The sequence below is a fragment of the Dermacentor silvarum genome, chromosome 8, assembly GCF_013339745.2.
Source record: "Dermacentor silvarum isolate Dsil-2018 chromosome 8, BIME_Dsil_1.4, whole genome shotgun sequence".
NCBI classification, from domain to species: domain Eukaryota; kingdom Metazoa; phylum Arthropoda; class Arachnida; order Ixodida; family Ixodidae; genus Dermacentor; species Dermacentor silvarum.
In genome coordinates, this window is record NC_051161.1 from 83,813,589 (window position 1) to 83,839,955 (window position 26,367).

The following is a 26,367-nucleotide window of genomic DNA, read 5'->3' on the forward strand; positions in this document are numbered from 1 at the left end:
TCAACCAGGCTGAACCCGGTTGACTACCCTGCACCGGAGAAAAGGGGATATGGTGAAAGGTATGGCGCGAAGTTTAAAGACAGTTCGGATTTCGTTTCTCTGCACTAATATTCGTGCTTTTACAGCCAAATTAATGAAAATGGAGCGCCGGAAGATCACTTCACGAGTCTGAAGTTATTCAGTGTTGCTCTTTCGTGTACATTTTAGTTTTCTTGCTGTACCACATGTGCAACAGTTGCCACTGTCTGTCATTCCAACTATGATTTATAGAAGTTTATATAATTATAGGCGCGCGTGAAAGCAGCGCCTACCTTGCCGGCGCCGCAGCGAAATCGCACATGAGAACACAACAGAGCTACGAGTAAGAGAGACAGTGACAAGGGAAGGGCTGAGCCTGGTTGGCTACCTTACACTGGGAAACGGGAAATATGAACTCATAGATAAGCCACGGTGTGCACGCACACGCATTCACAATTGTTCATCGTTCGGTCAGTTGAATCAGTCACATAAGCTGATACTGCGGCTTTACTGGCAAGGTAAGGTGGCGAGTTTTTTTTTTTTTTTCAATGCTAGCTGTATTTATAAGAATCGCCTCTGGTAGATACAATTCTCAGCTTAGAGCTGGGCAATTGCACGAAAAACTAATAGACCATTTAACAATGTTTTGCTAACTACTTTTAATTCATGATAATTGGCAGACAAATACTGCAGCCTGCGAACTGAAGCCGGCGAGTTGACAAGATGCGTCCGCTTGGAAAGAATTTCGAGGATGGCACAATTTCCGAGATATGCGTTTCAAAAAATGTGTCGAAAGATGGCTCCGCTTCCTTGGGCGTCGGTAGCGTCACGTTTCTATAAAACTATTTGCAGATAACGAATGCAGAGATAAATAAAAATAATTTGCAATAACAGGAAATAAACATTTTTGTGGCGTTAGAGAAATAGCGCATGAAACCAACCAAGACTTCCACATTTATTAGGAAATGGACACGGTTTTCAAAGCCTCTTGACACGTTTCGGTGCATAATTTCAGCGCCTGTTTCCGCGTTAGCTTCGGTGCCTATTAAAAATATATTTCCTTAATTAAGGGATAAAATTATGCTCGCTCCTATCATTGTGAGTAACGATGTTTCCATCGGTACTGTAATAACAAGACACGTTCCCGACAGTTGTCGACCCCTATAAATTCCAACTAACCTACGTTGTATCGTACGATCACAAGTGACGATGTGTGTTCTTATATCTTGCTGTGTTGTGTTTTATGCTGTTTTGTACTGTTCAAAATGTGTTTCACTGTTGTAAGTTTTGCTGCACTGATGTAACTTATGGTGTTCATTACACCGAAATCGCCCCCTCCCCCCTCTCTACCCATATCTTCATGTAATGCTCCGTGGACCTTTTATTCCCTTTACCCCTTTCCCCAGCACAGGGTAGCGAGCCGGTACTTACGCCGGTTAACCTCCCTCTTTTCTCCCTCCCTTTTTCCTCTCTCTCCGTGGCCCTTAAAGTAAATAAAAGAAGATGAAAGAATCTCATGAAATATTGCTAACTGCGTAAATACTTACCGGGATTTTTAGTCTGCCTTCCCGAGTAATCCATCTAGGGAAGTAGAACTGAACTGTCTGCCACATGCGATTACATAAAGTTAAGTTAAGGCTAAAAAAAAAAAAAACTGCTTGGTATAGTATGTCTCGACCAGTTTGAGAAATGAAACACGGTTCGAGCTGGAGCTCAATTAGAGTTTGAGCCTTTGACACGGAAAGGGAAATCCGATACTCGCGCCCTTGGCGGTGGTTCTTAGCAGAGTTTTTGTGGCACCCTATCCGTTTGCGAGCTCGTTTGCGAAATTGATGGATGAGCGTCGTCTTTCCCACTTTCTCTCTGTGCGGTTTCAGCAGCAGCGGACATGGAGTACTACGGGGGCGAGGGTCGCGAGTGCGTCAACTGCGGCGCCATCTCGACGCCCCTGTGGCGCCGTGACGGCACGGGCCACTACCTCTGCAACGCGTGCGGACTCTACAACAAGATGAACGGTGCCAACAGGCCGGTCGCCAAGACTCCCCGAAGAGTGGTGAGCAGACTGGTGAGCAGGGCTGGCTCGCACACTCTCTCTCTACTCTGCGCTAATTACGCGCTGTGGTTTTTGTTTAATAATAATAATAATAATAATAATAATAATAATAATAATAATAATAATCAATCAATCATCAATCAATCATGTTTATTTAACGTGCCCAGGAACAACCCTAAGGTATGAGTGCTGGCGCACACATACATTACAAACCAAAAACAAAACACTGCATGGGAATATCATTAAAAAAATGATTAAAAATAAAAATTGTGAAAAGAAGAGAGTACCGAGAACAAATCGCAAAGTAAATACAAAAGAAAAAGGAGGAGAAGGGCACTTGAACAATGCATGAAATTATAACACAAGGCAAAGCTCGGAAGAGAACGATGACAAGGAGTTATGAAAGATATCAAGATCACGAAAGTAAGCGTTGTAAAGACTCTGTATCCTGTGGACGGTTGAGTGTTCGTGATGACAGGCAGGAACATGGAAAGGTCTATGTTCTCTGGTGATCTTGCGTGGGATACGAAACATGACACAGCTGAGAAGTTCGGGACACGTGAGGTTACCGTGAATGAGTTTGAAGAGAAACAGGAGGTCAGCGCGATTACGTCGGTCGCGAAGGGAGGGCAACGACAACAATCCAACAGTGCTAGTACAGGGTGCAATGTCCAGGTTTGCAAAGCGGTGATTATATATGCTTAGAAACTTTTTCTGGACACGATCTATAATGTCACTGTTGGATCTAGAAGAGCCATTCCAGACGACCGAGGCATATTCGAGTTGAGGAAGACAGATGGTTGTGTACAATTTGCGGAATGGAGTAGGAGACTTGAATTCCCTCGATAGTCTGCATACAAAACCTAGAGAGCGCATACCCCGCATTGCAACACGTTTAATGTGCGCCGAAAAGTGTAAGGTTGCATCAAAAAGTACACCAAGATCATTGATCTCGCAGACCTTACACAACGGCACAGAATCTACAGAATAAGAAAAAGAAATACTTTTTCTTATTCTAAGAAAAAAAAATAATAATAATAATGAACTATTAATTTACTGTGCCCCGGAACGACCCTATAGGATATGACTGCTGATGCACGGATACATAAAAAAGCTCTGCAGGGAAATATAAGTTAAAAAAAAAACAATAAAAAAGAACATCGAATACATTGATTAATGAATAACGTGAATTGGGTGCACGGAAAAGAACCCCTGGTATTCCAAGTTAATCCGGAGTCCCTCACTATGGCGTGCCTGATAATCATATCGTAACTTTGACACGTAAAACCCCAGAAAAAAAAAAATCTATAGCCTGCATCTACTTCTATAGTAGATCTACTTCTACTTCTATAGAGTCTATAGCTTACGATCCTTTAGTCTTGGCTCGTAGGCAATGCGATGTACTGCCCGAAAAAGGGAACGGGAATCAATTTCAATATGGCGTTCGTGTAGGCAACCCCTCGCATGAGAATCGAGGGAAATGCGTAGAACGCGTCTTGTTTTATCGGCTTACCTGGCTGCCGACCCCGACCTTTCCGCGGAGAACAAGTCCCGACTTAAAAACGTTGGCTCTGGGCTGATGCTTCCTTTAGTCGCCAACTGTTAGTAAGTGAAAGTGTAATTGCTGCCATAGCCTCGTATATACACTTTCCGCCTGTCGGATCATCAAATATTGCCGTCGTCAATGGAGGCGCCGCTTACGTATGGTGAGAGTCGTGATCTTATGGGCATGGCGGCGGCAAACATTGCCATCGCCATACCACACATTATTGGCGGCGGACGGCAAAAATTGTCTCTGCTCTATCGCGATTGTGTTCGTGTGTGGCGGTATAGTAGACGTAGCAGATGATTTCGCTTTGAAAAACAGCTATGCGCAATAAATTCATTCTTCACTTGTCGTTACCGCTCTTTTGTTGGTACTGCCGCTTTTCGCTTTTGTTTTTAGCAGCGAAAAACAAAATGGCAAATGTGCAATCGAGACAGCCTCGGTAAGTGGCGCCACCACCATAGTTCCAACGACGGCCGCTTCCCAATGGTTGGACGATGACCTGGCAGGCGCATAGTATACAGGATGCAATGTTGCTACTTATACCAACGATATGGACGTTCTCTGAGCATGAAGATCGAGCAATTCCGAAACTACTTCATTGCGTTGTTTCGTTTTCAGTTTCACCTGAATTTGTAAAAGAGGCTTAATTCAGACTTCAATATGTATACTTGGGGCAACTCCATGCTTAGAAACAGTGCACGCAGCGATTAAACGTAAATAAGCTGGCTGAACAGGCGTTCTGATCAGTTATTTCTTGTTCGCGCTTCGGATTATGCTCCCGGTACGTAAGTCATCCGAAAAAAAAAAAAAGAAAGAAAACGAATGGCCACATGTTACCACGTGTAAAAAATAAAATATACTGAAGTTGTCGTACCGGGAGCGGTAGAGAAGCTGCAGCCCTCAGTCATCCGATTCCGAACCTTTGTCCTCTCTTCCGATCCATTAGAGCAAAGCGCGCCTGTCACGGCTAAAAAGGACACTAAAAAAAACGAAACTATGCGCTATTTTGCCACTGTTGCCCGCCCTTCAGCTTACTAAGGACTACATCTAACGGCATCCTTTACGGCATCGGTGGCGCAGAGATAATCGCTATGATAGCAGTGTACACGAAGCCTGCCAATATGAATTATACTCTTAAATTAGGCCTTAAAGCTGTTTCTTGTTCTACCGCTGTTCATCACTTCGAAACTCCCAGCTCCCCGTGAACTTCTCTCACAGCGGCGAACTCTTCTTTACTGTAGCTAGGTGCTTCCTGCGCGCGCATCGAGGCGTTTGCGTCGCGGACCGGTTGCGGAAGCCGCGAGCTGACAGCGCTGGACGAAGGCGACACTGCGCTGTCCAAACACTTCGCGGCGCGGCTGCGTGTGTAACCGAAACCGATCGCGCCCCGCACAACAGTTCGTCTTTGTCCCGACCGCGCCGCGCCTACCCGGCGTGAGTGATGACGTTGGCTTTCGCCGGCGCGAGGGCTTGTGTTGCGCTGATCCGTTATTATCTTGTCTCCCGCCCCCACCATCCGTTATGAGCAGACTCGTGCGCTGTTTCTTGTCTAGGGTCGATTTGTCGAAGTTATTCTTGCCATTAGCGGGCGAACGCCTCGTTTAGTGCGTGCTTTCTTGTCTAATCGTCGCACGCTGATAGGCGCAATAAAGTTGTGGCATTAGACGAGCCCGGAAAGGCGTTTCTTGCGAAACCGTTTTGTGAACCGGCGAAATTTGTTAGAGCTCCGCTTTGGCGTAGAATGTTCCCAGCTCTTACTGCACTTGACAGCTAGGTGGGACGTGACTGTGAAGTAAATGTTGTAATTGGTGTATTTTAGTAATATATGTATATATGACCACATAACGCTACATAAAGCAATTTCACCATTGATTCCAATTACATTTCAATTCCAATGACAGCTAATTTGCCTGATGCTTTCCTTGGCTTCAGTGTCGGTCGGCTTTATAAGATCATGATTAACAAAATCGAGCCCCTCGGTTTCCCTTATCTCGTCTCTCTCTCTCTCTCTCTCTCTCTCTATATATATATATATATATATATATATATATATATATATCGGCAGTTGAACTAACACACACACACGTGTGTGTGTGTGTGTGTGTGTGTGTGTGTGTGTGTGTGTGTGTGTGTGTGTGTGTGTGTGTGTGTGTGTGTGTGTGTGTGTGTGTGTGTGTTCAACTGCCGATGGTCATGTGCTCTGCACCACCGTCAACTGCACTTCGCTCCTCGGAAAAGACAGGACGTGTGTCGAGTGAACTCCTGAACAACGCCTTGCAAAGTGGTGAACGCGGTTTAAATCACGGATCCGGGGCCTCGTAGAGGTGCGTCGTAATGCTCAAATATTTATTTCGAATTTACCGCTAAATCGCCACTGAATTATTTTCTTTACAATGTTCCGTCACCGTGAAGCCGCATCAAGAAATTCGAGTTAAAACGTGCAGTGGCTGATGCACTAGCGACGCCGAGCTGGTCTGATCACTACCGGCTCTTTCTAACCATCTGGAAATTTACTTGATGAAAATATTGATTCGGCGATCAAGGCAGTGAATACTGAATTGTGTCAACTAAAGCCTCGTACTGCGTGCACACCCTTCGGAACCTAAACTCGCACAAATTTAGTAAGACAAACTCTGTGGAATCTGTGAAGAATGCTTCTGTTTATCAAGTCCATACAGATTGGTTGTATACAGCTTGACTTTTTCATCTACAAATATGTTTATACTTTCTGCTGTCAACGCGTACAGCAAGTGCGCGGACCATAATAGACCAAACTGTATTACTTGTTGACGACTTTTATCTGTGTACAGTGTATATAGACTAAGAAGGCAATGCGCTCGCTAAGAACTCTATGGGCAGTCTACATATTAATTCGTCTACTTTCGTGCTTAAAAATTTGCATTCTAAGCGTCACGTTAATTTTCGTTCACCACTGCCAAAGGTTTTCAGAGGCTGTCAACGACTGACCCTGTCAGTGTCAGTTTGTACATGCAACAAAGTTGAACCCATTTATTTTTTATCCTTCCATGTCTAGATTTACAAAAAAAAAGGTGCAGCATAGTTGTCTGACTAACATGACTACCAATACGGAAAGAGTTACTGTGAACGGTTAGGGGGCCTATAAGAGAACTAGTCGACGCACGACAAAAACAGGAAACCGCCTTTATGTTTGTGACGATGCAACAGGGCACACACACAGAAAAATGTAGACTGTGCAAACGTGCTGCCAGGCAATATAAAAAAAGGAACTCTGCTCTATATATTGGTATCCAGTAGAAAAAAAAAATAGAAAAAGGCGGGACACTTGACTGTCCCGACTGGATCAAGTCGGTACTCTTCCGCTAAATTTGGGACGGTTGGCAACCTTACTTGCAAAGCGTGCTGGCCGTATTGAGAATAGTGTTCTTCACTCTCACTGACTTTCCTCTTGCGCGTTGCAGTCCGCTGCGCGGCGACTGGGACTGACCTGCTCCAACTGCAGCACAAGTACGACGTCATTGTGGAGGAGGAACAACGCTGGCGAGCCTGTGTGCAACGCCTGTGGCCTCTACTTCCGCCTTCATGGGGTACGTACACTACTGACTTTGCTAAAGGAAAGAGGAAGGGGGTGGATTGGAGAGTTCCAGATTTGCCTAAAACTCGTTACCACTTACGAAATCCAGGTTACCGGAACCAAAGGAGAGTAATGTAGAGTTCCAGCGTGCCTGTTATTACGGTGTACGCAATGACGTTTGCTTAATACCGGGCCGCCGATAGCCTCACAGACACGTTGTCGAAAAAGGAACGTTTGGAAGACGACGTGCTCACGATTACGCCGTCGCCGAAAATTTACATCAGCAGCCAAGGAGAAATATATTTGGGCCGGTATTTTGTAGCGATGCCTTTCCGATGCTAATGCCTTTTCGCGCTTTTCGCGTTTGGTCAGTGGTCAGAGCGACGGTCCGCTCACGTTATCAACGGGATCAGCTGGCCGTGAGCGGTGGATGATAAGACTAGTATAGAATAGAGCATAACGCATCGCTGCAAAATACCGGCCTTGGTTACAGCAATAATAGCTTTGCGTTTCTCTGGTGGAGCTCTATGCCACAAAGTTACGCCGCCAACCTGACCGATGGACATGTATAGAGATAACTGAGTACAGATCGTATGGGGAGGCCGGAACTGCAATGAAGTTGTGGAAGTTCACCGAGGACTGAAGCAAAGGTGTCCTCTGTCTCTATTGTTGTTCGTGCTTTATGTTAAGGGCATAGGAAGACAACTGAAAAACAGTGAATTAGGTTTTGATCTGTTTTATGCCACGTACACACTAGCGGAAAAACGCGCGCGGCGCGCCGCCGGCGGCAAGATGCGCGCCGCGAAAGCAGCCGCGGAACGGGTTTTTGTTGCCGCGGCAGGGATCGCTCCTGGACCGATTTTTTGCGGTTTGGCGCGTGCCGCGGATGAAGGCGACCAATGAGAGCGGCCCGCTTCCGTGACGTGCGCGCGGGAAACTGGTGCCATGCGGACACGCCCGATCGCTTGTTTCTCGTTTCGCACTATCATCTGCACGCGTGAGCTCCCGGATAGTTCGAGAAGGGGAGAGGAGTGTAGTCTGTCACGTGATTGCCGCAGCGGCGCGCCGCCGGTTGGTGTGGCCGCCCTGCCGCTGCTGCGTTTTGCCGCCGGCGGCGCGCCGCACGCGTTTTGCCGCTAGTGTGTACGTGCCATTACATCCATAATGGGCAAAAGGGGCAACAGAAAGTCCCTGGGCTGATTGATGTATGCGGACGACATAGTGCTACCAGCAGACAATGCACACACGTGTGTGTGTGATAGGTGCGAGTAGTTCAGTGCACATGCTATCGTCCACAATGTCTAGTTCTTCATCTTTGCACTCTCTAAAGCTGCTTGTAAGTTAAACGCGTCTTCCGAACAATTACAGTCATTTACTATGTTTCTTTTTGTAGTTTCGATGTTATTATTCAGCAATGCGGGCGACGCGTGTGGTAAATACTCTCACGCTGTACGGTGCAGCCGTTCTCACTGCATCGTGCGGGCAGACGTAGCCTTCTGAATCGCACAGAGCGTCCACAGGGTATACTTACACGCGCGAGCTAAACCAGAAAAAAAAGGAAATAAAAATAAAAGGGTGAGGCCGAGCATGAAAAGCGATCTTGCACATTCAGTTTCGCCAGACCGGGTGTTCGCGCATTTGACGCGAGCAGCGAGAAGACTGACGTTATCAGGCCGGGCGAGCTGCCTCGAACCTTGGGGTCTCCTCTCGGTTTTGAAGCGACCAGAAGCCGAGTCATCCAAGCAACAGGGGACGCCAGTCGGTGCTGTGTACAACCGCCCCAACCCTCCCCCTTGAGAGACTCGGTGCTTTTTGCGATAACCCGGAGCGTCAAGATTTTGATCATAACCGCATGCTCCTGAGTAAGGCCGCTGCGTCTAGGGTGTCTCCGACGCCAACGTGTCGCCGAGCAGCAGCTCTGCGTCGTTTTCTTCTTTTGGCAGCGAGCTTGGAACCGACTACGTGGTTCTTGAGCAAGCCTGTACGCGCAGCTGAAGGCGGGACGGCACCTTCGTGCAATATAGTAGTGAAAGTTGTAGTCAGTTAATACTGCTGAATGCTGCAATAACGATGTCAGTCGTGCGGAGCAGTCTTCGCGCGTCCCGTTCAGTTTTGGTTAGCGACTCACAATCACACTAGACCGAGTGCTTCTGGACATGTAGTAGTATTTAGTAAAGGAAATACCAGATGCGACACGTACTTGGCCCCCGAACCAACGCTGCCTGCAACGCGCGCAACGAAGGAACGTTTAACCTTCCTCGCAAACACTGATTAAAGCGCACTAAAGCATCTCCTATTGAGATGCTTTAGTGTTTTGTGTAGGCCGTGCCACTGCTTATCATTTCATTTTCTTCAAGATTCATTAAGGAACCTCTCTCTCTCTCTATTTCTACCGAGTTGATTAGTAACATTGCAATGTAGTCACGAAGATCAATACATTGTTTTCTGGCATGACGGCTTTTATTTAAACTTTAAATTGTAATAGGTTGGACCAAAATACACTTAAAAGTAGGAAGAGAAAATTGCCTGCAGGCGTTTTCCCTCAGTGCCTATGGCGTTCTGGTGCTGGGTAGCACGAGGATGCGGGTTTGATTCCCGGACGAGTCTTCCGCACTCTGGTAGTGGCGAAATTCAAAAACACGTCACGTGATTAGGCTGCAGAGCACATTTTGAAGAATCCCATGCGGTCAAAATTAACGCCGAGCTCCCGTTAAGGCACCTCTTATACAGTGTTTCTTTGCGACGGTCGCATAATGTAGCGTTACCAGATCGCCGTAAAATTCTACGCGCAAGCGTCGCTCTAGATGATTACCTCGCTAAAGATAAACCGGTATTATCACCATCATCATCATCAACCAATATTTATGTCCACTGCAGGACGAAGGCCTCTACCTGAGATCTCCAACTACCCCTGTCTTGCGCTAGCTGATTCCAACTTGCGCCTGCAAATTTTCTAACTTCATCACCCCACCCAGTTTTCTGCCGTCCTCGACTGCGCTTCCCTTCTCTTGGTATCCATTCTATAACTCTAATGGTCCACCGGTTGTCCATCGTACGCATTACATGGCCTGCCAAGTTTAATTTCTTTCTCTTAATGTCAATTAGAATATCGGCTATCCCCGTTCACTCTCTGATCCACACCGCTCTCTTCCTGTCTCTTAACGTTAGTCCTAAGATTTTTCGTTCCATCGCTCTTTGTGCGGTCCTTAACTTGTTCTCGAGCTTCTTTGTTAACCTCCAAGTTTCTGCCCCATATGTTAGCACCGGTAGAATGCAATGATTGTACACTTTTCTTTTCAATGACAGTGGTAAGCTCCCAGTCAGGATTTAGCAATGCCTGCCAGCACTCCAATTCAATTTTATTCTCCTGTAAATTTCCTTCTCATAAGCAGGGTCAGGGTCCCCTGTTAGTAATTGACCTAGATAAACGTACTCCTCTACAAACTCTAGAGGCTGACGGGCGATCCTGAATTCTTGTTCCCTTGCCAGGCTATTGAACATTATCTTTGTCTTCTGCATATAATCTTCAACCCCACTCTTACACTTTCTCGGTTAAGGTCCTCAATCTGTACCTCAAACCGGTATCAAACTGGTATCTCAATTTCAAATCTCAAACCGGTATGTCAGTGTTTAAAGGCGTAATCAGGAAGCCAGTTTGTTCTTGTCTGCTCATTTATTCATGTCATTTCTGTATGCATTAGACAACGAAATGTTGTGGAAAAGCCGGTGAACGAAAGTTTCGAGCATTTTCAATGTCATCAAGTCAAAATCGGAGCAACCGCAGAGGAGGAAAGGAGAGAGGAACAGACAAGGAGGTCGGCCAGTGTAAGTACCAACTGGCTACCGTATGCTTGGGGAAAGGCTTAACAGGGAAGACAAAGAGCAAGGCAGGTGGACCAAGCAGCACGAACAACGAAGCAGTAGAGGACAACAGCAATTATTGGACGGACAACGTCTATAGGCTGAGGAGAGACTTCAGCGGAAACGCGATAACCGTCGAAGTTGTGATGCAGGCGGAGGCGATCGTGGCATATCCCAACTTACATTCCGCGCTAATGTCACTCTAGCAAAGCGGGTTCTAGAAAGCTGGCCCTGAAATGTCGTCCTATAGAACTGTGTATGTGGTGATGGTGTTGCATCAGGCGGGGGTTTTCCTGGCGAGCTCGGCCGGTAATTGTTTTGATCTTGGGCTATTAGTGCGGGTGCTTCAGCAAACTGCTATCGATTTGGTGTCTCGGAGGTGGCAATTAGGAGGCATATAACCTTCTTTTTTTTTCGGATTACTCCGGGCCTTTCAGGGAACACTGTGTCTCGAAAGCTCTCGCGTGGAAGACCCTCGCTCAAGCCGCGACGCAAATGCAATACCTTCCCTTTTGAACTTTGAGCAGCAGTCGAGTGGTATAGCCTTATGCGAAAAACTCAAGATCTGAGTCCACGCATCTTCTCGCAGGCCCCTTCTAGAAGTATGTACGCAGTGCAGTAGCGCGGCTTTCGGCGTTCAGCTAAATCCTCGTCCTCTCCCCATACATGGGCTGCGCTCATGAAGGGCCTTAATAGGGCAGATAAGGGCGGTCCCCCCTATCTCGAGCGGGGGCGTGCGATGCTATTTTATATCGCGCTCCCCTGGCCGCCACCGTCGCCGTCTATCAGCCCGGTCTCGGTTTTCTCGGCGCCTCTGACCGGCTCCCGCGTCGCGCGTCCACGCGTCGTGTTTACGGCGCGTGCATCGGGTTCTGTGACGCAGTGTCCGCGCCGACGGACGCTTCCATGGCGTCTTTCTTCGTATTCCTTTCTGTTGTTTTTCGTGGAAAGCAACCAACGTTTCTTGCGTCGAGATTCACTGGTCATTGTATCCTTTCTTGCCGCTTTGAGTTGGAGACCTGCTGGCTAAAAACGAAGCGGGGTGGTGAGCATTTCACGTATGCGCGCGAATTTCGAGCACCACGTTTTCATCACATCGGTGCTAGTGTTCGCGTTGCACTAGCGTTCAGCAGACCTGATTTTCCTTTGCCCATGGCCATTGTAACGTTTAACGCGTTGCGCCAGCTCGGTTTTTCCTTTACAGGACCATTATAAACAAGAATTCTGAGGTTTTATGTGCCAAAGTTATGATCTCATGATGAGGCATTAATTTCCGCATTAAGTTTGACTTCTGGAGGTTCTTAAACTTGCACCAAAAGCACGGCACACGCTGCTGCGGCAGGCACCCAGCCGGTGAGCTCACGTAGCGATCGAGCTACCGCGATGACTGGGACCCGCTTTAGTGTGGCCGCGGTTATGTATATTACGCTCATGAGAAACACACTTGCGCTACGAAAGCAGGATAAGTGAGCGTGGTAAAATTCGAAGATCGCCGACGTGAGCTGACAAACCGCGTACCTCGCGAGAGAGGCGCTATACACAGGCGGAGCAATCGCCATCCTCGACTACCAAGCTAAATCCGCCTGTTCCAACATTACTACAACCACGCAAGCGGTGCGCTGTGGCCTGTGGTCGCTGAAGCGTGTCACTCCGCCGCTCGTTTGGCGGCAAATAAGTTCGGATCTCGGACGCTTTCTGTACGCCATATGCCTGCTATATGCACGAAGCGAGAGTACAAAGCCCTCCTCGCCAGGAGAGCGAAACCCGTGGTCAAGGCGCTCGAACGTACCGGCGCTGAACAAAGTTTCTCATTATAACACCTAGAGGGTAATCTGGCGCCACCGTCTATGCGAGTTTCGTAAAGGGCGCTGTGCCCTCATGGGAATGACGGGATATGTGTCTGCGAGGCTTGCGTTGGCTGGCGTTGAACGAGGCTTCTTCTAAAACGTGGATATGGCTACACAAATAATACGTTCTTAAATTAAACCCTACGTAAAAGGCTTACATTCACGTACCTATATTACATTTCTCAGTAAAGTTTACTCACCTGCAATGCAGGATCAAACAAAGAAAAGAAAGAACAGACAAGTTGTTCCAAAGCGAGCGAGAATCTTGTCTTCTATCCTCCAACTTTAGCTGCCAGCGGATACTTTTTACACTTCATATACTTGTACATTCAATAATATGTCCTCAAAATTAAACAAATCATGTTTGTGTGCAATAATAAAGCTAAAACAGCTTTTTACGTGGTGTTTCAGCAGGAAATAAATCATTGTGACAGAAGGAACGGTACTAGCCAGGCCAGAGGAGGCGCTGGCCAGGCACATCTTCAAGGCGTCCTGGCTCTCCGAGAACGATGCCAATCCGAAGTCACAATATACCGGCATTCCCATGCATAACACAGCGCAGAAGCGCGAGATTTACCTCTAGGTAATATAGTGAGAAACTCTATGGGCGCTGCACCAGCAGCGAAGAGACAAATCATTGATAGAGAGAGAGAGAGAGAGAGAGAAATAGAAAGATAAAAAGTTCCCCAAAACAAAAGTTAAAGAAAACGGCCGCGGAGGATCGTGTGGGCGCAGGGATCGCTTTTCCCAAGAAGCGGCAGCGGTGGGGAAATAACGAGACGTTAGGAGGGCAAGAAAAACTAAAGAAAAAAAAAAAAGTGAAGCGTGGAGGGCAGAGGAAGAAGTTGGTCCCGAGACGCACGTGTCCGCTTCGGTTTCAGCGCGTCCGCCGCGCCGGGCTGGACGGGCTGAGAGAGGTCAAGCGTGGCGCCGCGCCGCCGTATGCGTGCCCGTCGCGTGACCAGCTATAGTGCGCCGCGGTTGCCAGCTGAAACATAAAAAAAAAGACAAACAAATGGAGAGAGAGAAAGAGGAAACAACTTTGCGACGTCTTTCGTCAGCGGATCGCGATGCGTAAACATATTTTCGGAGACATTCGAGCGGGCTTGAGCTCTGCGGCAACCAACTGGCGCGTGCGGTGACGAGCTTACCGAGGTCCAGTTCTAACGGTTGGGGCCGGTGACGACACCTTTCACTTGAGATAAAATAATACATTGTTTAAAAGGGATACTACAGCTGAGCATTAAGTTGTGTGAAGAAATTATGCTTCTGCAACACACACACACATACCAAAAATGGCATTTTATGCTGCGAGTGGAAACTCACTAATCAGTTATCACGCTTACTTTTTTATTCTGCGTGCGAGCGTGCACCTCTGCTGGCCAGAAATAAACGGGAACAAGTTAGTTTAATTTTATTCGATGTGGAATGGAATTTGGGCTCGGCGGGTTCAATAACTTTCCATCGCCGCCGCCGCTCGTCCGCAGGTGAACCGGCCGCTGGCCATGAAGAAGGACAGCATCCAGACCAGGAAACGCAAGCCCAAGAGTGCAGCCGCTGGCAGCGCGGCCGCCGCGTGCGGACCGATCGTGAAGGTGGAGGCCGCAGCCGCCGCGGCTGCAGCGGCCATTGCCGCGCACGGCAGCGCCCTGCTGTCGACGGTCACGGCCGACCAGTCACCGCACCAGCCACAGCAAGCGCACCAGGACCAGGATGGTCAGCAGCACCCGCAGCAGCATTCTCAGCTGCTGGGCTCCACGCGCATACCCGAACCTGCTATGGGTGAGTACTACTATTGCAGGACCGCGAATCTCGAAATCCATGCTTTTTGCTTACTGCAAGCGCCGGAAGCGAGTGTATGAGTAGGAAACACGTCATGGTCGCCGTGTTGTGGGCGCCGCATAACTGATCGGGGAGCTTTAGCCAAACTGGACTAGAGGTAGGAGAATAGCAACATTTTTTTTAATACGAATAGTAAACATCGAATATAGAATCGAATAGTCAAATGCAGATGCAGATATTTACAACAGGAATATTTATTTCCATATAATTAGGTACCATGCTTGTACTGACTATTAAAAAAAAAGGCAGCTAACAACCCGGAACAGTTAGGATCGGTTTTAAACACAAGATTAGTAATTCTAATAAAAAAAATTGCAGGAATAGCATCTCAACATCTTTAAAGGTTGGTTCCAAATGAGCTTTCCAAGAATGAGTGGCTGCTATATGACTAGCTTTCCGAAAAACACTAAACAAATGGTTGCTGAAAGAATATCAGAAGTTGTGGAGAAAGGAAAATAAAAACTGCCAAAAAATCTGTGAGCCGCAGACACATACTATATAATGCAGTCCGTTGCAAGGAAAACATCACTTGTAGCATAAACGATAAAAGTGCTACATGACTAGAAAGCCATGAACACTAAATGGAAGGCTACAAACAAAAATCACAGGTTGTCATGCAGTCCCCAGCCGCGAAACTGCTAACAAAGCTTGGTTTTTGTGCGTTGCTTCAAAACTTTTTTGTCGGCTTTCATTCCCGATAGCTTGTGATACCTTGTTTAGAAAACTAAAAACAGTAACCAGAACTAGACAGTTAGTTTCTGCGAACTATTTTGTTAGTGGATATTCAGAAATACCAAATAGTTAATTTTGAAATACGAATAGCTGGGGTGTAATATTCGATTCGTGTTCGAAACTTCGAATATTCGCCCACCCATAGAAGAGACCTTTTCAACCATAGATAGCTCCATGGTTTTGTTACTTCACACTAAAGCAAAACACTAAATTGGTTTAGATGGATTCTTTGAAAACTCCAGCTTAATTTCCTGGTGATCGCTTTTTATTATTAAAAGAGAAAATCAAGGTCAAAGTTCCAGTTGATTAAATTGCTCAAAATCCTAGCACCAATGGGCTGACGTGACGGTCTTCAATAGTATATTTTCATACATAGGCCGCTGTAGCTTAATAAGAAGTTCTTGAAACTTGGCAACTTTAGTCTTTGGCCCTTTTGCGATACGATGTATTCTGTCTTTAATGATAGTCAACTATAGGTGCAAGCAGACGCTGTCACAATCTGACGTCCTAGGTCTGCTAGTGCGGCAACTTCAAGGCGTTTTTAGTTCTTGAACCTTTTCTCGCTTACCCAGCCTCATCTTGTGCAAAGAGTGGGTTTTTAGTACTGTAGAAGCATCATTTACTAATGCAGCTCAAATGTTTTTTTTTTCTGTTTAGTGTCTATTTTTATATTTAGTGGCTATGATGATTTGCTGCTGAACAGATGGTCAGAGGTTCAGTTTGCCGGTCGTGGCGGGTGAATTTAGAAATGGGAGGTACGCATAGTTACTCGTTTACCAAGTTTTTGGTACTCGTGAAACAACCCTTGGTGGTTAAAATTATTCTGAAGCCTTCCACAGCGGCATATCTCGCCACCCCTCTGATTACTTGGGACTGTTAAACCCCACCAAATAAAAACAGTTAATCAAGTCTTATATAATGCCAAATCATGGAAAATTTTGGGAAGCTTCCTCTATAAAGAAATAATTAAAGTAGGGCTGTTGACATGTAAATGTTAGAAGCACGCTCAATTTGGATCTCAAAGGGCCCAAACTAGCAGTTAGGTTCTCATGTAGATTTATATTCTCAGTGAGGATAGTGGAGAGAGAGCTTTAGCACACAGCAGCTCAACAAGAGAAATTGTTCATTACATAGATGGCATTCAGAATTTGCAGTCTTGCCAAGTACTTGCCTCGTTTATACTTTTGTATACTGCTTGTTCTGAATACATAGGTTAGCTTCTGACCGAGATATTTTGTGTTGTCATGCCTGTGAAGGAAGTATTGTTTCTCATGTGTTAAATATTTTGGGAGTCTCGTTATGTGCTGATTTGTGGGTAAATATAGGAGCTCCTAATAACAGGCTTAAGTACTTTCATTCCTTATGTCATTTAGAACACGATAACTGGCACATTCTTACGGTGGCATGGGCACTGCTTAGCTCTACCCTTTTTCCACCAAGGCATGGCTTCATAGCTCAAAGTGAGAGGGCGCTATATATGCAGGGTTTTTGCAAGTTGGTGCTGGTAGACAGTCACGTTTTCTCCTCGAAATGGTACAGCAGAGGACATTTTGGAACATGAACACTGTTGGTCGCATTGTGCATTCATGTTGATGTGTATCATTTGTGTGTTGATTGATTTGTGCTGAAGACGCAAGTCTTCTGTGAAGAATTGATAACATGCTGAGGTGGTCTACCGAACCTCCTACAAGGTCTCTGCCTGTATGGCCACTCCCTGCATGTGACTAAAATTTGTGCATCATGTTCGTTTGTCCACTTTAATTGCGTCCCTCTCTTGCCTTCGCAGCCGATATGAACAGCCTGATGAGCAAGAACGCTTCACTGCCACACATCAGCCTCAGCCTACCCTTCAGCTTCAGCCAAGCTGGGATGACGACCATGGCGCCCACTAGTCAAGCCGGTAGTGCTGGCATCACTACCGTCACCCGCGTGCCCGCAGTCATGACACTGTCCTCACTGATGGCCTACAGCGCCGCCGGAGGAGTTCTGCGGCAACAGACCAATGGCCACTATGCCCCGTCAACACTGGCAGCCCTGGATCCCATTGCTGCAGCCCAATCAGCAGAGCAGAGGGCGTCAAATTTAATGAGCCTTACGTCATGAAACGGGACTTAACGTGAATTGACTGAAGCTGCTCGACTGAACATTGCTTAGGGTACATGCACTCCAAACATAAATGGAATATGGTTCCTGCGATGCAAATGCCTTGTCGCACGATCTAGGGGAATGCGACAGACTCTTTGTGTGCATGCGCAACTGTAAATGTGTCACCATTGCGCATGACCACGAAGTGCACCCTGTTTGCAGTGACGTGGCATGGTGTTGTTGCTAGATTTAGTGTTGCTATATTTACGTTGCAGAAACGTGTTTCATTTACTTTTGGTTTGCATAGTGCATCAAACAGCGGACGTTCTGCAACTTCCATGTGCAGTGCACCCGCTATGCTCATTATGGGTTTAGCTCGCCTGAGCTGCAATGTTGCCGAGGACTTCATCCTGTGAAGTTTTTGCCCAGTGATTCTTCGCTGCTCACACCCAGTCACCTCTCATCTCCATTTCATTCACACACACCACGACGGTTGGTGCTTTGTGGTGCATTGCATCTGCTGCGCCAAAAAAGGTCCTCGCTTGCTTATAGTTTGACGTCATGGCCATCGCCCCCACAAAGCTGCTCACATTGGGAGTGATGTCTGCAGAAGCAATAGATATCACTAAACGATTTCTCGGCGTTCTTTTTTTTTCTCATTAAGAGAGACTGGCACACAAGGCTGAGCCCTTCATATTGGGGAACGTGTGTAGTGAGAAGCACTGGACATGATCTTGCAGTGCCTATTTTTCTGCATAGATTTGCTTGATGACAATTCCTTGTCTACAAGCACAGTTATCTGATATGTGGTGGATTGAACTGCAAATTTGGTCAGTTTGCAGCATTAAATTGCCATAATTGTGTTAATGGCTCACAGCAGTGAGCGTTCAAGCTTCGTGCGCTGCCAGAATTGAGCCATAAATAGGGATGCGACACTGCACCCTATTGATAAGTGACCACAAACTGCAATCGTAGTCATAAAAGTATGAGCATCTTAAGAAAGTCATTGCAGGAAAGATAGAAGCCTCACTTTATGACGTGGTTTGGCGTAATTTTCCACATATGGGCTACCTTACTGTCAAGAGCAGACTAGCTTGAGGGATCTGCAGTGATCTCTGGCTCTGCAAAAAGCCTAGCCTCTCTATATGTGCTCGTGGTCAATAGGTTTTCATGGATTTTATGAATGAAATGACACCTCCGTGCCTGTAGTCATGACGAAACAAACGGTTCAACAAAGGGCATTCACCTGGTCACAGGGTATTACACAAGGCATTCACCTATTAGTGCCTTCTTATTTAGCTGCATTAATACTGTTGTTGATTTTTTCTGTTATACAGAGAGGCTGCATATCTGAATTAAAACTCCCTGGCATAGTTCATTGAGTCACAGTGGTGTGCTTGAGTTTGCCATTTTTCTGTGTTCGATTCCTCACCATGAACTTGTAAGTAGTTCTGACATGTGCCTTACATTGTACCTTACATCTCTCGTTCCAAGTGCCAATCAAAACCATTCGTCATAGAATGGCCCTGAGGAGTGTTTGTACAAGCTCTCTTTTTACAGGGTGTCCCAGCTGTCACACAGCACGATTTAAAACAAAAGGAATGGCGTTACGCGAAGCAAGTTTAGTGCATATTGTTTCCAGTGCAGTGGAGTAGCCGCCAGTAATTTTTTTGTTACTGAGATTTAATAAGGTAATTGCTATTAATTATCTAACTCAAGAAGTACTTTCCTAATTAACAAAGTGTCAATGAGAAAATTGTAGAGCAACATGAAAAACTCGCGATACAGCTTTCTTTTGCTCAATACGTGCTACATAAATGTGTTTTTCCGAGCGTGAAAGAAGCCCGCGAATACACGCGAAGTGCCTCGAGCGACTAGTCACGCGACAATTCTGCGTGTATTTGCGGGCTTCTTTCACGCTTGGAAAAACACATTTATGTAGCACATATTGAGCAACAGAATGCTGTATTGGGAGTTTTTCATGTTGCTCTACATTTTCTCATTGACACTTTGTTAATTAGGACAGTACTTATTGAGTTAGATAATTAATTACAATTACCTAATTAAATCTCAGTAACGAAAAAATTACTGGCAGCTACTCCACTGTACTGGAAACAATATACACTAGGTTTGCTTCGCGTAGCGCTGTTCCTCTTTTTTCTTAAATCGGGCTGCGTGATAGCTCGGACACCCTGTATATGCAGGCTTTGCTGTACAGTTGATCATGAAAGCCTGTGATCAGTGTTGTACTTTACTTTATTTACATTTCTAAGTATACTTTTTGTTACCTGATAGGTTGATTAAGAAACCGTTAATTTCAGGAAAACATAGAGCTTCTTAGCATTTCTACCATCTTAAAACCTAATTTTCCTGTACTGTGCAATATGTAGGGACATGCTACTGTGCTGATAAAGCCTTGTAGGTAGCAAGATGCAGGAAGTTAAGTGCATAGCACTCTTTGAGAGTACGGCTGTTTTACTGGAGTTGGCCAGTGAATAGGCAATCTTGTGCACTAATTTTTTCTGACATTACATACAGCGAACAATGTGCCTTGGCTGCTCTTCAATGTGAAGTTTGTTAATTCATATAGTTCCTTGCTAAGCTCAAGTAACATGAAGTTTGTTCCTCAAGAATTAAAATGAATGTTGTTTACATTAAGATACTTGAAAACACTCAGTGCCAAAGTCGTTCCAAGTTATTTCATTTGTATATTGTTACGAGTCACAATTTCCGATTAGAAATAGCTTTGTTCAGCTTAAGCTTTTTCAGAAATGCTTGCTGCAGACTCATTCAAAATACTGCATGTAAGGCACTCTGAAGCTTCCGCCATATTTAACACACCTGAGAAGATGGATATTTACACATGTCAATTTCATATGCCTCTCTAAAGTACAAGTCTCATCGTAATGTACCACTGCAATATACAAAAGCACCATTTGCATCTTCTGAGATATGTTATTGCTTTGCACTATGACAGTTTCATGTCAAATTTGTATGTGGCTGGGACAGTATCACCAGAAGCGTAGCATCATCAGTGCAATCAAATTGCAATACTCAAAAAACACCTTTGTGGGTAGTCTGAAGGTGCATGGGGAGATTGCTCAATTTACATAGTGCTTGCTTAAGGTGTTGTCCTACCGAAATATGCGGCTGGACATGTTGTGGTGCCCCCTTTGTGCCTGGTCTGTTTACAGCTCTTGGGCTGTTCATTTACGTGTACAGTGGAAATATCTTGTTATGGGCACAATGCTGCGTCGTTCAAGTCGAAGTTGCAAGCATAGCAGACACCACTAACGATGATAGAGCAGAAGAGATACAAACAGGACAGATGAGTCTTTCCAGTTCATGCCTATCAGATGTTGTTGCTTGCGCTTCTTCACATGAAGGAAAACTAGTATAGCTCAGCCACGAACTCCCGTAAAGTTAGCTTTTTAGTTAAACCGCACTGTGATCAATGTTGTAATGCGGTAAAGCGAGCTGGAATTGACTTCTTTTTTTATTATTGTGTGCGTTTTGTTTGGTCATGTGTTGACTGCCCAAAGTACATCATGATTTCGTTTTATGGTTAGCTAAATGAACCAGTGTCAGCATACACGTATTAGTACAACCAGAACAGGGTAGGGCTGTGCTATTCCTAAGACCAATTGGAATCAAACATACTGCAGTTTGTGGATTTAACGGTTGTTTGAAACCCTTGTGAAGCATGCACGAAGAAATATGAATAGTTCAAAAATGTTCAACCAATAGGAAAACATCAAAGCTGCGTATGGTTTTTTCTCGAACCATTGAGAGCTTGTTGCTAGGAGGCAAGACTCGCAGCAAAATTGCGACCTGTTGGTCGTGGGGGTTCGTGGCTACTCTTATCTGAGTTGCACTCTAACTGCACTAGACGTACATCTTCGTGGCCTTTTTATGGTTTCTGGCCATGACGTGCATCTATTCATGCAGCGTTCTCACTTGTAAACCTCACCCTTTCTGTGCAACCACTTCGTCGGTTTATTGAGAGAGCATGCGGGCGCTCGTTTCGCATTCACAAGAGGCCAGTCTTATCTGAGATGCTGCATTGCCGCAATTACGCACCTCTCACTTCCGGCTCAAGCATTGTGCCAGTGCGGTGAATTGTTTTGTTGAGTAAATTTAAGTGGCCCCCTCCCCTGTTAAAGACTAAATTAAAAAAAAAAGAACTGAAGGGGGTCTGGGCGTATTGCAATACTAGTACCTGTCCCAAGAGCATGGAATAGTTTGTTTGTTTTGCCAATTCGTTTCATCACTGTACTTAAGTTTATTTGTTTTCACCATTGTTCTACTCTTGTATGTGATTTTCGATATTCTTTGTTTCTTGTCGTATTTGAGAGACTCATTGTGTGTACAGTTTCTGCTCTTGCAATGCGTTTATATGTTATTTGGCTAGCTTGCCATCCCGTACTAAACGATCTCGCTAAGTCTTGGTATCGTGTAGTCAGTGTTGTTTAGTTTAAGGTATTCTTCGGTGCCCGATGAAAGAACACGCACTGAAATCTTGAGGGTGTGATGTGTCGTGGTGTTCTTTATTTCTTTCTTCTTGCGTACAAGCTGTTTGTTCTTTAACCTTCAGGCTTATCAAATGAACAATTTTGGATTTAGTCGGGGTGCATTCTTTTTTTCGTTGCTCAAAACAAACGGGTAATAGGTCTCGCAGCATCGTTCATACTAAAGATTGTGTGCTTGTTCATTAATCCCCTTCAGTGTGGTTTCTGTTCTTGTTCGATTTCATTAAAATTTGGTCAGAAAGATTGCCACCTTGTGTTTGCTGCCTGCTCAAGGTGAAACAAATGTGAACTCTTACTTTGTCATGACGACTCGTCGTCAACGTCAAGGCTTGATGTTGTAACACAGTAAAGGCTTTTTCTGGAGCGAAACTTCTGAAGTGCACATTGAGGAGAAGCTTCCTATAATTAAGAAAAGCAAAATGACTGGTTGCCTGTAAAGGTATTTTGCCTCATGTCCTCATGAAGCTTACCATGAACCACCCTTGTATAATATATGTTACACCGCCTTCAATTATTCTCAAATCATCACGGAAACCTTTACATAAAATATTCACCCCCGACATGAAGTTGGAAGCCGGCAGAACTACATGGATGTAGTTTATTTATATTCTTGCCATAAACATGATCTCATTGAAGCACACGCAATGGCTCAAATCCACCGACTAAATAAACAACAGGACAATAGATATTGGCAAAAATGGGGCACCACGTCAGCCTGGATGAGGACACATCCACAATACCGCATGAAATAAGAAAATGATCATCATCAAACTGCTACCCAGGAGCATGCTCTCGGGCCACCCAGAAGGAAGAACAATAGAACTGGTATGGGTTCTGGCACACGCGGAGAACCTGGGGAATGAAGCGGCACATCAACACGCTCGAGGATTTGTCAGCCGAGGATTCATCAGCTGAGTGATGAGGCCGTCAGGCAGTGGACAACCCAGCGAAAGCCTATGCACATACCACGACATCACACAATATTCTCGTCTTAACAAACAAAACCCCCACCACACGAGTCGGTCACCAAACATCAAGAAATCACATGGCGGCAACTACAAACGAACTCCTACTCAAACCCACACACATAGACCCCGGCCATGTAAGCCCAGTCTGTAGATTTTGTGGGGAACTAGCAACACGGAATCGCATAATATGGGACTGCGAGGAGGACAAGCCTCCTCCTAACCTCGTGGCCTCTCCCTCACCTGAAGCGTGGGAGGCTGTGCTACTCAGTTTTGGCCTGGACACCCAACTCCAGGCCATAGAACGAGCTGAAGAGGTCACCATCAAACCACTCCTAATAACCCCACCTAACGCTGACGAAAGAAAGTTTTTCCTACCTACCTGCCATAAACATTTGAGAACATATTAGCACTGACTTGGATCTACACCAATGTCTGGTAGGCAACGCAGAAAAACACCCATGAATTGAGTTTTGAATACCATGAGATGGGCTAGAACATCCAGACGCAGCATCAACATACCATCATATTACATCATCGCTTTAATTGCTTGGGCAAAGAAAGCATTTTTTTTATTGCGATAGCAATTATATGGACACTCCAAAGCAGATTTCTGCCATCGTCGTCGCCGTCGTCGTCGCCGTCGCCGTTACCGTGAGGTTCCGTATGACGTCAATGGAGATGAAATCGTCGCCGCGCGCCTACGAACGCTGCATGTGCGAGTGAAAGGGCGCGAGGGACGCGCTCTTTCACGGGGAGTGAACCCACGGCGGAAAACAAACGCGCGTTCTGCGCTGTGCTCCCTTAAGGGCTGCAGAAGTAGGCATCTCTTTCCTCCTTTACAATCACCATATATGAGAGCAAACGCGCCTTCTTCCGACGCGCTAAAGGCGGTGGGGGGGGGGGGAGGGGGAGGGAAGGGAGGTGACTTTAGCTGCGGCACCAAGTGCCTATTTATATCAGAGGCTCCGGCACCAGTCAGCAACGCCGCACGCATTTTGAGCGAACCGACGGCGTCGACATTAGTTCTGCGTGTTGCCGGTGCTGCTGCATGTCGAAGTTTATACAGCTGATAAAGCTACTATCATTTACTCCGTATAGCTCTCTACAAATTTGCTATCGCAATTGATGCTTCGCCTTTCAGGTGAAACTGCGACCACCTTTTTTTTTTTTAACACGAAAGTGTTTTATGCCGGGGTCCACCAAGACTTCACTGACGTATTTCCGTCACGGAAATACGTCATACGGAAATACGGAATGACGTTCTTACAATGTACGCGAACACAATACAAAGAAAGAAACCAGAAGAAAAAGTTCCACAAACATGCAAAATTTGGAAATCGAACCCACGACCTCTCGGTCCGCGACGATAGATCGCCGAGCGTTTAACCATTGCGCCACAAACGCATTTGCAGAGAGCTACACAGACGCGCCTTATATATCTAACACTCCTCCGTGTACCCGCGCTCTTGCTCGGGGCGGTGCCGCCGCCTACGAGCAGAAAAGAGAAGTACTGCATTATGACACTAACGCGCACCGACAGTGAACGCTTCGGTGGTCTCAGCACTACGACGCCTCGATGCCAGCATTCGAAGGGACGCTGGCATCAAGAAGCACTACCAACGCCACCTAGGTGGCGTTCACCGTACTCAGCACAGCGGAGCGTGGTCTCCGCAATTAGCTCTGAAAATGTTTCTGAAGTTGATCGCGGAGGCTGCAATTACGACGCGCTGTACGCGCTGATTTGACTCGGTGACGATTCAGTTACGTGCTTTGTCTTGCGCGTTGTATTAGTGTGTCAGTTACGTGCTTCGTCTTTCGCGTTGTGCTAGCGTGTGCAGCGTAGTGCAGCTTCCATATGCACGACGGTTGCTCATGGTCATCGACGTTGGTAGTCGTGATGGAGGAGACGTGCCACCAGGCGTCAGCGTGGGTGCATCAACGCCTAAGGGCGCTTTAGCCACAAAACACCAATATATATCAATGTGCAATAAACATTACACTACTTCTGTGAAGACACGTTTCACTTTCGTGTTCTATACCGATTCCTATATAAGAGGGATCAACCACATTTTTTAAATTGAGCACAAGACCCGCTTTCTCCAAGCAGTTCAGGACCAAGTCCACACGCTTGTTGTGCTCACTAAACGTCCGAAGATCACAACGTCGTCTAAGTAGCACATGCAAACTTACCATTTCAAGTCGCATAATATCGTGTCCATAAACCTTTCGAACGTTGCGGGCGCGTTACACAACCCGAAAGGCATCACGTTAAACTCAAATAGTCCGTCGGGCGTTACAAATGCTGTCTTTTCTCTGTCTTCCATGTGCATAGGAATTTGCCAGTAACCTGACCGTAAATCAATGGAGGAAAAGCAAGATGCCGCAAAGAGGCAGTCGATGGCATCGTCAATTCGTGGGAGCGTATATACATCTTTCTTAGTAACGGCGTTTAGGCGACGACAATCAACGCAGAACCGCCACGTACCGTCTTTCTTCTTCACCAATAACACGGGGGCTGCCAAAGGACTAGATGATTCTCGAATGACGCATTTGCATAGCATTTCTTGGACTTGATCGCTGATTATCTTGCGTTCTGACGGGGACACACGATAGGGTTTTTGTCGGATTGGCTGGGCGGCTCCTGTGTTGATGCGCTGACGAGTTCTGGACGCAGGAATCGATGGCGGGTCATCGTGCTGCGCAAAGTCGAATACCGAGGTGTGTTTCGTAAGTAGGGCCATCAACACTCGATGCTCGTGGTCACTGAGTGATTTGTCAATCATGGAAAGTATCTTCGAGCTCCCGGGGTTCGAGACACTGGTTGCTCCTCCATCGGGTCGCTCTGTAAGTACTGCCACGGATATAGGCGAGTCTTCCTGAAACGTGGCAATCTTTAGGCCTTGAGGTAGCACTGTCGCTTCAGTGGAACAATTTAGTGCCCACAGCCCCGCGCATCTATTGGTCCCACGACCTACAACGCAGCCATCAGCACAAGAACTACGCCGAAGCCGTCACCTCGCCGGACTTTCGCCGTCGCGCTCAATCATGGCCACCGAGCAATACACTCTCACCAGCAGTGCCTCGGCGAGCCCAGTCCCTATCCAGCACTACCGAGAGCCACGCACGTTCTCGGCGAAGGCAGAGGAAGATGTGGATGAGTGGCTAACCCATTACGAAAGGGTAAGCCAATACAATAATTGGAAGGCTGCCAGTCAGCGTAGGGACGTTGTTTTCTTCCGAGTTGGCCGGCACGGCGTTGGTATGGTACGACAACCACGCGGACATGCTAACTACGTGGACGCGCTTCGTTGAGGAGATCAAGAAGTGTTT

The 26,367-nt window shown here is 46.3% G+C and overlaps 1 protein-coding gene across 5 annotated transcripts in view; it reads left to right on the top strand.

Annotated features, from left to right (window-relative positions):
* LOC119461526 (probable serine/threonine-protein kinase yakA) overlaps positions 1-22,312 on the top strand; it is a 66,544-nt gene extending 44,232 nt beyond the window's left edge. For 3 of the 5 annotated variants that reach the window (XM_049673176.1, XM_049673175.1, XM_049673174.1), the window contains exons 3-6: positions 1,896-2,083; positions 7,061-7,186; positions 14,369-14,663; positions 17,242-22,312. In XM_049673176.1, the coding sequence (XP_049529133.1) occupies positions 1,896-2,083; positions 7,061-7,186; positions 14,369-14,663; positions 17,242-17,558 (926 nt within the window). In that variant the 3' untranslated portion in view covers positions 17,559-22,312. The remainder of the gene's footprint in view (positions 1-1,895; positions 2,084-7,060; positions 7,187-14,368; positions 14,664-17,241) is intronic. The other 2 variants (XM_049673177.1, XM_037722867.2) reach the window with 2 other exon arrangements.
* The last annotated feature ends 4,055 nt before the right edge of the window (positions 22,313-26,367 follow it).